An 18,513-nucleotide genomic window follows, 5' to 3' on the forward strand; every position below is an offset into this window, starting at 1 on the left:
ATAATCTATGGAAGATAGAATAATCTGTGTCTCGAAGGGTTTAGTCACTTAATTTATTTTATTTCCTTCATCTTTCGCTTCGACAATCTATTTATATCTAAGAATGTATTTTATTTTAGTCACTTTATGTTTTGTTTTATCACAATAAATTAAATAGCAATAAATTTTTACAGTGCACACCGGTAAAGTTTAAAAAAAGTGTAACCCCAATTTTGCCAGTTGACAGATATGACAACACCGGTTACCACGTCACGCAGTTGTCTTGTCTGTCACATCGCGATATTTTTGTGGCTCTTACGTTTAGGGTGTGTGCATTCTTTATGTGTTGTGCTACTTATGTGGAAAATTAGGTGATATTCTTCCTTTTCCCGGGTAAGTACACTATTTTCACAGTTCGATATCCATGTAAAGTGCTGGTTTGCGATTCCATTAAGTTACCCTAGATTCTAGTTGAAGTTTTTCTGTGCACATTACACGACCGCCGGCGACTATAATTTTATTGTCATCGCATCAATAGGAGTAGATTCTGAGAAAATGCATAGAATATATCATGTTGCAGCGTGTAACATGCACTGCGCGCTCGTAGGCGCTAAGTTATTCACAATTTAGCGAGTGTATGTCACGCGGTGAGGTACATGTCGCCAGCTTAGTTTGCACTAAATTTGTAGTGGGATATACTTAGACGGTATAGTTTCTCTAACGTGTGCTGTGTTGTTGCAGATAGTGATCCTAAACCGACAAGATGCCGAAATCGGTGAGTTTCGCTTGTTTTTCACGTTATTTAGAGTAGGATAGGTTACGAGTTCCGTAGTGGCGAAGAGTGAGCGCGGGCTGCATGTAATCGTGATTTCACCATCGCTATGTGATCGAGCGACAGTACAACTACTAACACACACAAATTCCTAATGTAAACAACTCATACAGGTGCATTTGCGACCATAACATGAAGTCTTTTAAAACTTTGAACACATTATTCTTATTAGGTGTGTTAAAAGTAAAAGTGTGGCTAATGTATGATAACAAATGTTGTAACCAGGGACTGAAAAACCGCAAGACTGGTAACCTAAAATAAAGGTATCAATTGAAAAGGTATCCATCAGTAATGGTACCCTTTTAAATAACATTTAATAGGTACCATTTTAAAACGGTACCACTAAGCATTTCAGGTAGGTGTACCTGACCGAAAAATGAGCCATTTCTTCTAATTTTCACCTCGGATTCATAATAAAGGTGTTCTCGGATCCTCGAATATTGATTTTCGTTTTGAACAGAGCAAAAATCCAGAAATTCAAGATGCCGGGTGTTTTATTTTTTATTTTGACTAGATTTGTAATTAAAAATCCAGTCGGATCCAAACATATCGATTTTCATCTTGATCAGAGCAAAAATGCAGGAATTCAATGTGGCGGCCGTTTTCTCTAATGACCTTAGATTCATAATAAAAAGGGAACTGTTTGAACCGGAGCTTGTTTGGATACCTAAAGCATAGATATCAGTACCGGAATGCTACTTTATAGGTTGGGTACCCGGTCAAAATTGTTTTTAAAGGTACCAAGTGGACGGAAGCTTGTTTGGATACCTTAAGCATTGATACTGGTACCGGAATGCTAGTTTAACTGTTTTTAAAGGTACCTTTTCAGTCCCTGGTTGTAACTAGGTTCTGGGTTATCTGTTTGAAGAAAGATAAGATCGAGATAATTCTATTATGATATGCCAAACATTCCACTTAAGATGGAAATATACCTAGTTGAAAATTTTAATAAAATCTTATGCTCTGGTTGGCAGCTGGCCATCAACAATCCTTATCATTTTAATGCAGACTTTTTTATCAGTGCATCCTGTATGTGTATGGCAATGACATTGGTGCTTACTCATACTTGATTCATAAAATTAGTGTAGTTATTTCGAAAAATTGATGACCAAACATCACCTGTTACTGTTTTCTTGTTATTTTCCTGTGATTTATTATGAACATGTAGCAAATTAGTTTTCTTGCAATTGATAGTTAAACATAATGTGTAATTATGTATGTGGTATTTTCTATAAAAAGGGACCTTATTGTCGATGGGCTCGATGGCGCTTACGTCATTATTAACGATGCTCCGATATAAATACAATGCCGCGCGAAGCGCGGCGTAAGCGCCATCTACAATGAGGTCCCTTTTCATAGAAAATGCCCCATATGACATCACTTTGTGCCAACAACTCCATTTATGAGTCATCAAATAAAATTGTGAAACCATATCAAATTGAAATGTGCTTGATGTTCAGTTTTAATTTATGAAGTTAGTAGGTGATAATTTTGTTGTTACAGAAAATAAATGTTTATCAATTTGTTATCATTCATAAGCATATCTTTCTGAATATCTAACTTGCATGGTAACAGGGCTAAAAAGTGAAGAAATTAGCCCTGCAGTTTTTTATTTTATTGGCAATATATGTTATCAATTGTAGAAAAACGTATTATTTTATATCACACAAGGATATAATCAAACAAGCATAGCACATTAATAGGGCCCGTACATTTCATGCGGTTGACGCAAAAATTACGTAATTTAACATACATGCAGTTTTTAGGGTTCCTTACCCAAAAGGGTAAAAACGGGACCCTATTACTAAGACTCTGCTGTCTGTCTGTCACCAGGCTGTATCTCATGAACCGTGATAGTTAGACAGTTGAAATTTTCACAGATGATGTATTTCTGTTGCCGCTATAACAACAAATACTGAACCTTCGGTGCGCGAGTCTGACTCGCACTTGGCCAGTTTTTTATAACACTACAAATTTAGATAACTAACCTACGTAGTAGTACCGTAGTAGGCTAGTTATCTAAATTTGTAGTGTTATAAAAAAAACATCGCCGATTGTGTAGAGGAGCTATCACACATAAAGCTGAATTCACACTAGCCTTATGTTTTGCAGATCCTTGGTTATTTAAGCAACGCACTTGACATAGGCGGCAGTGACAATGTCTTGGTTAGTCACGGTTTTAAACATGTAGTGTTCCGTTTTATTTTTAATATAATACCATCAGTGGCGTAGCTAGGCGTGAGCGAATTGGGCCCTCGCCACCGGCCTCGCACTTAAAGAGGCCTCGCGGGAGACAACCCTTTTTAGTGTTCCGTACCCAAAGGGTAAAAACGGGACCCTATTACTAAGACTCCGCTGTCCGTCTGTCTGTCCGTCTGTCACCAGGCTGTATCTCGTGATCTGTGATAGCTAGACAGCTGAAATTTTCACAGATTATGTATTTCGGTTGCCGCTATAACAACAAATACTAAAAACAGAATAATATAAATATTTAAATGGGGCTCCCATACAACAAACGTGATTTTTTTGCTGTTTTTTTCCGTAATGGCACGGAACCCTTCGTGCGCGAGTCCGACTCGCACTTGGCCGGTTTTTTTATTTAATTACGTTTAATTCAATAGGGAATATTACGCGAAACTCTGCGCAGGGGGCGCCACTACCACAATAATCACTACAACAACAAATACTAAAAACAGAATAAAATAGAGATTTAAGTTGGGCTCCCATACAACAAACGTGATTTTTGACCGAAGTTAAGCAACGTCGGGCGGGGTCAGTACTTGGATGGGTGACCGTTTTTATAGTTAATGGTACGGAACCCTTCGTGTGTGAGTCCGACTCGCACTTGGCCGGTTGTTATCATCTTGGGAATACACATTGAAAGAAAAGGGCCTCGCAGATGCGACTTCGCCCACGGCTAAATTAGTACACGCTACGCCACTGAATAGCATGCTAGTTTGATTTGTGAGATTTTTAGTTTATTTTTGATTTGAAGTTGTTTTTGAAATTACATTGTATTGGTATACTGGTGGCATCCTACATTTAAAAAGTATGACATTTGTGAAGGGTTATTACAAAAGGGGTATTTTGTAGATTTAGATATTTTGTTACAGGACATTTTGTACTTTGATGTAATTGATGGGACATTTTGGGATGAGAAATTGCATGAAAGTGACAATACATAGCATGCACTTGGTGATATAAAAGTTGTATTTAATAATTATGCAGTATGCCACTGATATACCCATACAATAAGTAATATTTAGTATGTACTGAAGTTTTTATGTAACATTGTTTTTTTTTTCGTCTCAATAACATGTTTGAGATTTTTTTTTAGCTTATCTTTGCTTTTTATTGATTTGTGGTTCCAGTTTTATTTTGAACCCTAATTTCTTTTTGTTTTTGGTTGACACTGATTGTATGACCGAGTTTGGGCTAAACACACATGATATTAATTTTCTGGGTTAACTGATATGGTTTTACATGAAATTTATTTGGCAGGACAGGATATTAAATTTTGTACTAAAATAAAACAATTATAATACAACAATTATAATAAAACAATTATAATAAAAATTCACCGCAATGAGGAAAAATCTGGTTGCTTACTTTAATTGGTAAAGTGATGAACTATCCCTGACCTGCGAGTATTGGTAATTTTGGTGGTAATTTTTTCTTTTATTTCAAAAATCTGCAAATAATATCCCGTTTTGTGTCAAACAAAAGCCGTGAACCGTTAATAGACCTTGCGTGGACCTTACTGCTATGAGATAAGGTCTAAAATGGCCGGTTAACTGTTTAAACCAACGACATAGTATCTACAAGTAGTTATAGACGCCCCACCGAGCGACCCCACGAGAAAGAATATTCATATGAAATTTGGGCAGCATAGGATTTTTCTCTTTCACTCTTATAAATTTCGGTATTTCGCCACCTACCTATGATGCCACCCGGTCGGTGATAAGGACAAGGCATCGCACTATTTTCTCTTTCCTCTTATAGGAATCGCAATAAGACTATCTATCTCTATCAAAAAGTGTCAGGCCTGTGGGAACACACTACACATACATCGATTGACACCGTGTGCGGAGAAACGGTGCGATGGACATACTCCGCGGTTAGGCGGAGAAACATGAAATTGCTCTGATAAGAGCAGTTTGGATTGTCCTGAGAAGGACAGTTGGAATATCCTGCAGCATCTTCGTCGGACTCGTCGTGTCTTGTTTCCAAGCAGCGGGCGCGAGGCGGCGCAGCTTGGTTTAAACCCACTGGTCAGTTGTGTAAAAGTACTAAACACACAGGGCGTGCATCAAACAGATAACGCGCGGCCCACTTCCCTACTTCCTTCCTACTTGCTGCGTTGACACAACGGCGTGTACAGTCACGTCTGAAAATATCTATACAAACAAAGTCCCAAAAATATGTATACACGACCTTATGAGTGCTATCGTTTTTTTGCTCACCAGTTGGCGCCTCTGTTGATGGTGGTCCAAAAGCATGGAGACTGTATAAAGGAGCCAAATCTCTATGTATGAAAAGTGTCCATCAAAAAACAGTAATTAGGCGGCGCCACCATATACCGAAATACTACCAAAAACAACCTACGTAATTTGGTCGGGTTATTTGTTGCCTTATATGGTTCATGTTATACTCATGTCCCAGAGCCTAACTAGCGCCACCGGAGAGATTAGGAACTATTATTTAAAGCTTAACGCGGTCACTTTTACAACAATTCTGCCATAAGAGATTGCGATCCTTTCTATACCATCTAAACAACTAAAGAACAGCTGTCAGTCATTGAAGTGACAAGTGACATTTGAAATTTCGAACTATGGAAAAGACCACCATCTACACTAGCGCCCCTAGCGGCGAATTCATACGCGTTAGCCCTCATTGCCCATATATAGCCCATATATTAAGGTGTATGTTACATATTTTTGGCACTTTGTCGTCCGTATCTATATTTTCAGACGTGACTTTAACACGCCTTTTAACGATCTACTTCATACATGTTTTCAACATACTTGCTCAAAACGACGTTTTTATTCCACCGATTTTTGGCTCATAATCCATACTAATATTATAAATGCGAAAGTCTGTCTGTCTGTGTGTTACCTCTTCACGCTTAAACCGCTAAACCGATTTAGTTGAAATTTGGTATACAGATAGTTTGAGTCCCGGGGAAGGACATAGGATACATTTTATCCCAGAAGTCACCCCTCAAGGGGGTGGAAATTTGTATGGGGAATCAATAACCGCTCAACCGATTTAGATGAAACTTGGTATGGGGATGGTTTGAGCTGTAGGAAATGATATAAAATAACTTTTATCCCCGAAATCATCCCTTAAGGGTGTAAAAAATGGGGTGGAAATGTATAGTGTGGACCAATTTGGGGGTGAAAAAAGGATGGATTAAAAAGCAGATTTGTTTAAGAATTAAGACACCGAAATTACTAATTCCACGCAGACGAAGTCGCGGGCAAAAGCTAGTCCTAGATATTAAACACGCGTGCTTTTTCAAACTTTGTGTAAATTGGTTGAACTACCCATACGAAGCCGGGGCTCGGATCGCTAGTTCAAGTAATTAATAGTATTTTCATAGTACACGCGCCTGAAGTATATAACTTATCAATTATCATTATCGTGTAATCGCCATTTTGCGTAACGTTGGTCGATTAGTACAAAGTTACAAATCGATTCATCCAAAGGTCGCTATTATCTTACTCACTTACCCGTCTTTTTCTAACTATGTTAATTAAAGAGGGACGGATAGTCTATCTCGCCGCGAGATACTGTCGCGCCAATCATGTGCTAGCCCGGCGGGTGGGAGAATTAAACCATGATTTTGGCATGGCAGAGAAAATCTAACTTCAAAAAACCGGCGCAGTCGCACTCGCGCACCGAGGGTTCCGTACTTTTTAGTATTTGTTGTTATAGCGCCAACCGAAATACATCACGGTTCATGAGATACAGCCTGGTGACAGACAGACAGACAGACGGACAGTGGAGTCTTAGTAATATGGTCCCGTTTTTACCCTTTGGGTACGGATCCCTAAAAAGGATAAAATTAATGGTAAAGTTGAACTGCTGGTCTCCATCAGCAATTCCACTTAACAAACTGGCACTTTTTTGAATGCAAATGATGAAAATACAAAAATTTGCTATATGTGTGTCTATAAGATTTGAGGAGTTCCCTCAATTCCTCATGGATCCCGACATCAGAACTGGATTTGAAAAATAATTAGACCACCTTTTAGAGGAACGTGGCTGGGTGAGTAGAAGGTACCGTTGACGGGTAGGCTTAGACTGATTATGTAATAACATACTAGCGACCCGCCCCGGCTTCGCACGGGTTACACAAAACCTTTACAAATTATACACTAAAACCTTCCTCAAGAATTACTCTATTGATAGGTGAAAACCGCACCAAAATCCGTTGCGTAGTTTTAAAGATCTAAGCATACATAGGGACAGACAGACAGCGGAAAGCGACTGTTTTATACTATGTAGTGAATAGCGACCCGCCCCGGCTCCGCACGTGTAGTTCAACTAATTTACACAAAACCTTTACAAATTATACATATAAACCTTCCTCTTGAATCACTATCTATTTAAAAAAAAACCGCATCAAAATCTGTTACGTAGTTTTAATGATCTAAGCATACATAGGGACAGACGGACGGACACACAGCGGAAAGCGACTTTGTTTTATACTTAGTAATCAATTAAGTGCTAATATACAGTTGAGTGATCACACAAACATTATCTGAACTGGATCAGCGCGTGAGCTAACGAATATCAAACTATCGTCACGCGCTGATAATATTTTTCTGACCGCCATACACCTAATAAATATTTTCTTTTGAACGAAAAAATAATGGTCCAAATCGGTTTACTTCACACATGACGAGGGTCACAAATACTTCTGACCGTTAATGTTTGGCTTGAAATCCGAAGGATTCGAGGTAAAATGAGGAAAAAGTTGTACAAAATTAAATAATCATTTATCTCTATCGCTCTGCCATCTTCGGAATAACAGAGATAGGGGATAGGGATACGTTAATTTAAATTTAAATTATATATCGTCTCCTGAATCCAACCACCTTAAGGGGCCCACTGATTATCAGTCCGCCGGACGATATCAGCCTGTCAGTTAGAACAAAAAATTGACAGTTCCGAACAACTGACAGGCCGATATCGTCCGGTAAACTGGTAATCAGTGGGCCCCTTTATACGTTAAAACAAAAGACTCAATACACTCGAAAAACCTTGTTCATCTCGTTTTTAACCCGACTGCACGACGCAAAGAAGGATAATGTGTTTATTAAACTAAAAATTACACTCTAAAATGCTTTATGTGTTAATGTGTTTACCTTTTAAGTGACTGATGTGATATCAGTAAAATTCATCATGAGTCAACAATGTTGCATGAGGCTGTAGGAAAAAACTAAGCTGGCTGGTTGGATCACGATTCCATTTAGACGCGACTGTGCATTAAAAAAAAACATGCAAAAGTTGTGTCTAGGGTTGCCAAACGCTTAGACGGTATTATAATTCCGGAGAATATTCTAAAATGCAGGCAGGCGTGGCTCACTCCGAGATTTCGTCGCGTCGCTGCAACTACATGCGGCCCACACCAATTTTGGTGTCAAGTAGTAGTAGTTGCCGCTCAACAGAAGGGACGCCTGCTCGCGCTTGCGCCACCTTGCGGTCATATCTTTCGTAATAAACGCGTTTTGTTAGAGAGTGAACCATCTGTACCTAGTACTATTATTTATTCTGTGATTCATGTCTCATGATAATGGTCAGAAGTAATCATATAATGAAGATTACTTATACACTCTAAAATAAATATATTTGTAATTTTGTACACATTTTCCGTCCGTTTGTCTCATCAGAAAATTTGAAAGAATTCGTCTTTTAAATACGGTCAGCAGCTAGCAGATATAGCTAAGCGGGCGAAGTGTTCAAAATGATTTAAAAACGCTCTTATTCTCTTAAAAATAAAGTTGTGTTCAGATCATTTGAATAATCTTACCCGCTTAGCTTCTTTTGCAGCTGACTTTACAAAGACTGATGTACATTTCGTGTGTTAAGGGGACCACTGACTATCAGTCCGCCGGACGATATAGGCCTGTCATCAGTTAGAACAAACATTTGACAGTTCCGAACAACTGTCAGGCCGATATCGTCCGTCGGACTGATAGTCAGTGGGCCCCTTTATAGATTAGTTCACGAAAGCTGGCGCGGATTTTACATGAGAATTTGGACAGTTACGTAAGGAGCTCTTTTGTATCGACGTAACGGGATACCGCCGTTTAGCCAAAATATTTTTCGCCAAATTTCACTTCCCAACAAACTTATGGCATCAGTTTCATTTCCCAAATGAAATTTTAGCAAGTTTTTTACTTCGCAACCATTTCATTTCCCAACCCCATACTTACATTAGTAAACCCGACGTAACATTATTCATTATCCAAACCGGTGTAACACTAAATTTATTTTTTTAAACTATAGATCCGCTAATAACTTAATATTTGTTAAAGATCACCAGTTGTGGACATTGACGAGCAGCAATCCGTTAATCCATTAACATGTAATGTGCGGCGAAGTGTGAAAGCTGAAAGCAAACGCAACTTGGCCCTTCTGAGAATTCTAGCCAGTGGGTAGAGACACGGATTATATAATACTATATTGTAGAATAGAACTAGGTACCTTTGAATGCGTACATGAGAGGGTTTAGAAGATACGAAATTTAGGTTCTTGTAAGGACATAGAAAATATAGCTATTTATTAGATCGTCGAATTGGAATAGTAGGACGGAAAACAGAGAACTTCTTAAATTCCGCGCCAAAGAGTCAGGAAAGGTATTAAAAGGGAACGGGCAGAATTGCATCCATAGGATAAATGAGCTTTTCACCAGATTTGATAGGAGGTCGATAAGATTAGATCGCATCGCAAAATTAGGCGCATTTAGCCCACCTCGCTGTCAAAAATCTCGCCTTTAAATTCTAAAATAAAGCGGATTTCATTCACCTAAGAATGACAATTTCGTACGTAGAAAATAATATCAGATCAGTGAAGTATGAAAAGCTCGTAAGACGGCTCTATATTTTCAATAGTGTCGTTTAATTTTTGCATGTTATTCTGTTTTGCACACGTCTTTTTACGCCAAACATATTTACTGCAAAATCCATATAAGACTCATTTATTATTTACCTTCCTATTCTTCTTTAAACTTGTTGTTAATTATATCATACCGTTATGATATGTCAATTTTTTTTTCTAAGAACTCCATTTAATAAAGCTTACCTTATTAAAATTATTTTAAAATGACTAAAAAAACCACAAACTACAGATGCTTCGTAAGTTCTATTTATGACGATGCTCCCTTCCGCGTCGCACCGTCTTGCTAATTGACAAAACATGTTACGTGTTATACGTGTACCAGGTTGAAGTCACAAGATGTGATATTGTTATATTTTGTTCAAGAAATTGTTTAAACTTTTCCGTAGAAAGCGTTACTTAAAATATCTAAAAGCTCGAAAGAATTTGGAGGTTTTTGTTCTGATATATTGAATGTACATACTGTTATCATAATACTTGAATTCAAATACGTTTAGTTACCTACCTTTATTAGATAGTCGGACAGAAACTGTTATATCTTATTAGAATAAAAAGACAACAATTTCTACGTTCTATTTTCAGGCCACCATAATTTTTTTATAAAAGTAGAATACCTATCAGGTCATGGTACTACAGCACGATTTCAGTGGAACCCTTAGCAAAATTCAGCTGAAAGAGATTCGTATCTTTCTATAAACTATTTACTGTTTAGTTTCTGTACTCTTACTCTCATGTCCAATTCGAACCACAGTTGCCATCGTTACCCATTCAGGTTTTAAAAAAAATTGCACGTGTCACTGTCATCCTTCGTCACCGTCTGCCAAATTAAAAAAGCACAGCAGGTCCTATCGCCAACCCTGCGCAGGTGCGCGGCCTTGAAGGCTCGGGCGGCGCTCGCGCATCCCCGCAAGCAATGGCCGCCAGTTCAAACTCAACCGCCGCGTCAGGCAGACGCGGCTAGTGTCCTAGTGTAGTGAACTATTGAACCAGTGCGTGTTTAACCGGCAAAATGGTGGCAGGAGGAAAACAGGTAGATTTAACTTGGTTATATGTGTCGAACATCCACTATCTACAAAATGTGTTCAACTTTCTTTTTGAGAATCAGAGCGTGCGTTTTTACACACCCTAATTCTAGCTTTTTAAACGTAACGAACACCAATTTCTCGCTTCGATTATCATAAATTGTGTGTTTCAGTCATGTCGACTTTGCCCTTGTAATCTGCCATAGCAACACCTCAATAATCGTCATCACGCTAAACACTTCGTCAAACGAATATATTACTCGTACAGGTTTTCGATGATGTTGACTCAAATCATAAGCTACGGTGATGTCATCCTCGCGGATCCAAGATGGGGTCGGTTCGTTTTATTATTTACTTTGCATGGTGCAAACGGTTGTAACCGTCTTTTTTTGCGTCCCTGTCTGGCGAATGGACAGGAGCAGGACGGGAAGAGTCCCGGCCCGAGCTTACAGCCCGGTCACAGGAAGAAGATAAACCAACCTATAATAGTCCTTATTGATTGAACATAAAGTTCCATCTGATCTTGCAGTGATCTATAAGCTTTATTTGAGCGCTAGTTTATTTCTACCGCACTCCAGTTTATGTTCGAATCTCTACATAAATTAGCCTCTGCCATTAATAAGGTTTCAATTCTAAGGATGCGAATAGGTGCAAATTAAAGTCCTTGTATATAAATAGTATTAAACCTAGTACTCTTAGTCTTGTAAGAGCGTAAAACATATATATATGTAGTCATTATCACCATCCTCTAGCAGATAGACCTCCCACTCTTACAGTACTTCAAGCAAGATCAAGTACTAAGTTTAACTTCAGTAATGCATACCTAAGCATCGTGAATATCGTTATGTAATCCTTTTCCATATCGTTATCGCCATGGCCTCTTTTATAGCCGCAATTCTATTACACTCGAATTGTAAAATCATGATTTTATTCAATATTCCACAATCTTATCATGTAATTATCGATTTTCGAACGTGCCCAACACACGTATAATAGCGACATGAATACATTAGTAACAATTGGTAACACACGGCCTTCTGGAAGTCCCTCGTATTGTAATCATCATTTACCTCATCATTAACTTTGATCCGGCTCAAGGTTTTTGAGGCGACGTTTGAGGTAAAAAACTAGGTATCATCTAACTAGAAACAGAGAAGCTAATTAATACGTGCTCCTTAGAATTACTGAAGGCACGTTTACTGTTTCTAATCCTGAAGACAATTACTATAACGCTTGTAAAACCATTACTATGCAATACTTCTTATGTTAAGAGCAATTAAATTGACACTTAAACTCTAATAAAAACATATACTATCTGAGATGGACGCCGATTATGCAAAGAAATAGATGAACAATAGTCAATTATTATTGTACTTTGATTTCTCTATGGAAAACTACTTTTTAATAACTGTAATTTAGCTGTTATAGTAAATAAATTGCGAGAGACTTGATAGGTATAAACGTTTCCGTTTATAAATGTGGTAGCTTGTCTAAAATGCCTAAACCAACAGGGTTTCGAATTTCGATCTTATTGCTTAAGATTTAGGGTTTTGTTAGTGTGTTAGTTAGATCTTCAAAGTCTTGATTCACTTTCGATTCTGCAATATTCAATATACAGAAAAGAAAACAGTTTGATTGATATTTTTTCTTAAATGCTTGCAAATTGTCTTTGGACCCTATGACAGACCCTTGGGATACTCCAGATATAAACTCCATATTCTAACAAATGAAAAACCTGGCATCGTCACTCGTTGTTACTTGTTACCAACATTATAAAAGAAGCTATTCCAATATAAGGTACGTTTTCAACGATTTTGATTTTTCCATTCGCCAAATAAGTGAAAATTTAGTGATATGATAGTATCATTTGCTTAACACTGGTCAGTGATTATAGTAACTTCAGAAATGCGCAACAGAGTTGTTATTAAATTGTGACATACCACTCAAGACAGTTGTATACATGAAAGTGCTATTAGCGAAATTGGTTTATCGATGTATCAGTCACTAATCAACACAAGTATGCTATTTGTCACCATCTTGAAAATCGTTTACGAGGTTTGTAATACGAGTCCTTGATTTATGTACTATTGCCAACAACGGTTTTTTTACTTTAAATCAATTTTCTAATTGAAATATTTAGGATATTAATACTCAATATTTTGGGGGTCTTACCTAAAATCATACACTAGGGTATTTTACTGTATTTAAAATAAATTATTTAACACCATGCAAGAAATTAGCACCAGAAGATTAATGGAGAACGGTAGACAGCAGTTATTTATAGACACAATTTCTATTTTTAACCCTGTATAAAACTATAAAGAGTAGGTAATTTATTTTGACGTCACATGTTTCATATAAATTCCATAATAGCAAAATCGTTTTGTCAGTTCGAAAAAATAAATTGATTTGACTAGTAGTCAAATACCCTACTGACGTAAATAGATTTATTGCTATTAAGGAATTTCAGCACCTAGGTAATAATGATTTGTACATTATAGTGTTGATGTGCGTTATCCTCTATCTCGACAACTGCATAATAAAAGGATAACAATGATGTCGGAATTAACTTCCAAGAATGACCCAGACACATGTTTACATAGATCTTATCACAATGCTATAAAGTTTGACATTGGTTACTTTACCTTTTTCGGTACTCTATCGTCCGGGATGATCTTTACAAAAATCTTGTTATATCAACCCCATGCGTAGCAAAAAACAGACCTTGCAAAAACCGGTCAATGCAATATTTTGTCAACACCCCTTGAAGTCAATCTGCTCACCCTATGAATATGATATCCGTAAAGCTTTATGGTCCCCTTTACTTTGCAAAAAGCGAATTTCTAAATCCCTTGGTCATCTTTCATTGGCTTATTATACAGCTTACCCCTGTTTCTCCAAAGAGCAATCTTTAGGGTTTAGGGCCCCTTTTACGACTTAAGTTAGGAAAGATGCTTATCTATCAAAATAAATCTAACTGTTTTACGTACTGGTCAGAGGTCCCGGAATATATATATTAAAACAAAAAACAAAATCCTTGGAAAGTTTTGGTATTCTTAAGAAAAAATTAATATGGTCAGTATCAGGTATTTTAATTTCGACATAATGACCCTTTGGACTTTGCACCCAATTGAATAAACAAACCTTACTAAATGTTTCAATTGTTGCAGCGTCAAAATTTGCTACTACGCTTGCTTTTGTCATGTAGATCGATTTTGACAATATCAGGTGTCGCGTAATATTGTCTTCGGTTACCGCGATTTTTACTCATGAAATAAAACTATGAAATCGGGACACCCATTGACCACGAACGCTGTAAAGGGTTCGAAACGTATACGCGATATAATCCGATAGTTTTATTTTATCACGTGTCAATTATGTATGTCGATCATTAGACCAGTAGTTTCTTGAACTGATCTGAAGTGGTTCAGTCAAAACAATCAATGTAAGTACTAAAAGCAACACTCTTAGTTGCCCATGCATCACCTGCCCTAGCCTGGTGGACCTTACGTCTTTGCAATAAAGCTTACATACTGACAGTTAAGTATTAACGTTGGTACAAACACCTTATGCCTTTTGTAATGAGGTCCACCGTGGACAGTGGTACTGCAACATAGTCTAAACACTACCGTCCTCGCACGTGGTACAATTTGACGGTCGACATGCTGACTGCCTATGTGGCGCCGTCGCACTCCGTTTAGCGCTGCGATTTCTACGTTTCTCTCTCTTGGCCAAGGTTCAGTTCTTTATAAACTTTTCAACCCCCGTCAGAATTTGGAAGGAGGTTCTCAATTCGTAGGGATATTTCTTTTATGTTCCCCTACTTCTAGATGACTTTTACGGGATTTTGCTGCATGAAAAGTTTGAAAAGTTCCGGAAAAGCTCGTAATCTTTCCCTCCTAATTCTGACTTCCTTGGATCGGGCCGTAGCCTGTCCGCTTATTAGCGCATATCGTTTCTTTAGAGAAAGGGTCTAGCTTCAAGCAGATACCATTCAAGTCATTCATCCACCATTCATCATATACCTTTTTTCCATCGTTTTGTCTGTTTTTTTATATTTGAAATTGTAAAATCCTCTAGCTAAAGTTTTTTCTTGTTTGTTTGACTTAGTTTCAATGAGTCTGTCGTTTTGAAATTAAACACTGCATTAATTCGTAGTTATATATCATGGGTCATGGGTATTTATGTAGAGCGATTATAGTTTCTTACATATTTCGTTTATTTCAATTTTTTCGCTTCTCTATTAGTCTTCATTTTTGACCTTTATTTATTTACAAAATACAAAAAAGATTAATATATTTACAAAATAATATGACACAACGTCGACCTTAGTTTTATTTGTACTTCACCCGCGTCTGTCGTTTCCTTGAAATAACAAAAATACGATAACATTAAAGATTCTCGGTAGTCTCGGTACGTCCGTATTGTAGAATTCAAACCTGTTGGTTGCTAACTGAAGAGCCAACATAAGTATTTATTTTATAATAAACGTTTTCCTTGGATGTTTTTCAACTTCGAATATTATAGAGTGGAGGTTCGTTCGCATGTAATATACCTCATTGGTTTTTTTGGGCGTCATCATCTTCCTAATGTCAGCTAAAAGATGACCATTGTTGCATGCAGGCTTATATCACATTATCCCTACGATACCCGGTTCCTTGTTTCCCCCATCGAGATTAAGTTTTTGGGGGCAAGTTTTTTATTCTGATAATTCTTTTTTGCGTTGTAACTAATCCCTGTTCCCACACCAAAGAAAGATTGCTCAAAATTCTCCATTATACACCTTGTTGTCGTTATAAAAGGCAGCTTTTAATAAGCAGCGCTCAATATGTCATAATTATTAATAGTTATTATATCATACAGTATTGTTTTCCCTTTAAATAATGTTTAAAAATATTTCAATGTCGTCGCCCGCCGCAGCGTGTCATGTTTTTGATGAATCATTTACACAGACAGCAATTTTAAATAAATATCTTACGTTATACATATAGCTTGGTTAATAATGTGAAAATAATACTCACACTTCATTACTAACACATGCTTATGGCAGATAGCATTGCATCAACAACTTTTCACGGACTGTTAAACGCTAAATAGGTTGCTGTCAGCTTCGATAACTTTAATTATTTAATTTCCATTCATAAAGTGTGAAAGATAAGATAATAATAAACATCATTAATGTAAATTTTGACACCGCCACACTTCGTTCTATTCAAATCGGTGCAAAGTTAGCTTAGATGGACTTTACCTACCTGTATCTGCACCATTCTTGGCTCCATCTACGGGTCTTTGATCACAAACAAAACCCATGTCATGACTAACGACATGTGGCCACGTGGTAAAATCCGTTACACCCCCACGCCACCTGTCGCCGCACCTGTTCCTTCATCCCTTAGCACTATTGACCGAAAACATGCTTTATTTTAAAGGAGTAAAGCTTAGAATTGATATGGTACATTTAAACACCATCCCCTCCTATCTATTTAAACCTGGATTTTGGATAAAATCTCAAAAAGATGATGTTTGTTTGTGAAAATTAAGAGTATTCTTTAGAAAATACTTCTCCATTTATGATATAATTACTATAGTTAGTTTTATGTACTAGTTTTGCTGATTTAAAACCGTAAACAGGTACCTTCACTTCATCGACTGAACATTCGACTCACGTAACTACACTGCCTGCTATAGGTATACAGAACATTACAAGAATGGCTAGTCGTAATAATATTACAAGTGATGTAATTAGTATAGGTACTAGGCACTCTAGGCAGCCTTGAATAGACTAATCTCCTAGTCACTTCCGAGCATGAATGTCATCACCATTATACGACATTTGCATGTCTCTTCATTAACTGTCATGTGCTTATGTGCATTAGATGAAACTGTCATTCAAGATGCATTCTAGCTTAACGGAAAGATGATTGACCATATGTGGATATTGTGGATCTTGCATAAGGTTGACGAATTGCGAGTTAAAAGTATGGACGATAGTATAACAAATGGAATAAATGATATGACAGAAGTTTTAACTCGTTTATAACCTAAAGAACAACTTAAGAAACAGCATGGAATGTCTGTCTCGTACAAACGCGTATTTTTTCGACGGAAACCATTATTTTCTGTGATATAGCGCAATCTGCGCAATCATCAAAGAGAAAGAAGTATTTTCACAGTTCCAAGTCCCAGAAGAAAACTCCTTAATCTAAAATCGCCACGAATTTGGCGTCTTTGAAATTCCAAACGTCTCAATTATATTATAAAATAAAATCTTATTAGTAAAACACGAAAATATATTGTAACCCAGCAAGAGGGCAAGGATAGCAGGAAATATGTTTACAATGTAAACACACTTCAGCCATTGAAATATAATTTATGAGGTTAACACATGACAATACTGACATAGAAGTTGACACTTAACACCGACACTATAAAAGGCGATTTCGTGTCGTACTACCATAAAAGCATGACAAATAAACCCAACGCAATACCCTTACCCTTATAGCCATATTCCAGTTTTTAAATCAGGGCCGGTTACCTCATCTCACAAGTCTTATAGGATGGAGAGAATCATAATGACGGACGGAGTTGAAGGAAAGAAGCTTCATGTTCATGACCAACCTACGAGATGCGATTAAATTATGCACACTTAAAATTATACGAGGCCATTGCACAGCGAGAACACAAAGCCAAATTGGATTAGCAAGAAACTAGACCCTATAGGTCTGTAAACACTTCAGGCAACTATATATTGAGTAATTTCGTGTCGAATCAGTAGTACGGTGTGCAAGGACGAGCATTGTACAATGTACATAATAGCAGTGAATACCGGATTGACACAAAAACACTTTTCAAAGCAATTGTTGTTGGTTATTCATGTTGGATATCCGCGTAGTAGTTTTACGCATTCAGTCAGTGCCCAGTTATCGAAATTAATTGTGTATATGAGATAGAAATAGTAGAGGTAAAAATGACTAATGTTGCTGTAATACCGGCTTTAACACTCGTGACTTAATCGCATGCACCCATTGTTATTTGGTCTGACGTTTCTAACATGGTTTTATCAGTATCTTTTATATCTGTAAGAAAAACACAAAACTTATCCCTATTTTGACTAAGAAAGGCTTGTTAAGTTCATCAGATATGCGGGTTGCATTTCCATTTAAAGAGTAAAACGCTGAATGCAACCCATTTATACAATAACGTCAAAACCAGACAAACACTCAGTTATATGAGATTCCGCCTAAGTATAAGTAGAATAGCGTTTCACACATAGGTATTAATAGAAATACACATGTTCTCCAGACTTCAGTATGATGTCACGTTGTTTGCGCACCAAATTACGAGATGCAGCGCACATGACCTTTTATGTCCAATGTTATCTTATGACGTTAGGTTTGAATCAACGTTTAACAGGTTTTAGGATAAACAAAGCGTGAAATTTATTGTAACATAAATTTTAATAAGACTGCATCAGTATATCTTTCATCACTAAAAATATTACATTTGTGCGTCCAGAATTTATTAAGAATCCTTTTCTGGTAATACGTGTAAGTA

General features: G+C 37.2%; 1 protein-coding gene across 2 annotated transcripts in view; it reads left to right on the forward strand.

The window, feature by feature from the left end:
• The first annotated feature begins 247 nt into the window (after positions 1–247).
• Positions 248–18,513, forward strand: part of LOC134743462 (moesin/ezrin/radixin homolog 1) — a 60,518-nt gene continuing 42,252 nt past the window's right edge. The window contains exons 1-2 of one of the 2 annotated variants that reach the window (XM_063676900.1): positions 248–372; positions 721–754. In XM_063676900.1, the coding sequence (XP_063532970.1) occupies positions 743–754 (12 nt within the window). In that variant the 5' untranslated portion in view covers positions 248–372; positions 721–742. Of the gene's footprint in view, positions 373–720; positions 755–10,842; positions 10,968–18,513 lie in introns of those variants that run through there. The other variant, XM_063676899.1, reaches the window with a different exon arrangement.

This window comes from Cydia strobilella, chromosome 8 (genome assembly GCF_947568885.1).
Source record: "Cydia strobilella chromosome 8, ilCydStro3.1, whole genome shotgun sequence".
NCBI classification, from domain to species: domain Eukaryota; kingdom Metazoa; phylum Arthropoda; class Insecta; order Lepidoptera; family Tortricidae; genus Cydia; species Cydia strobilella.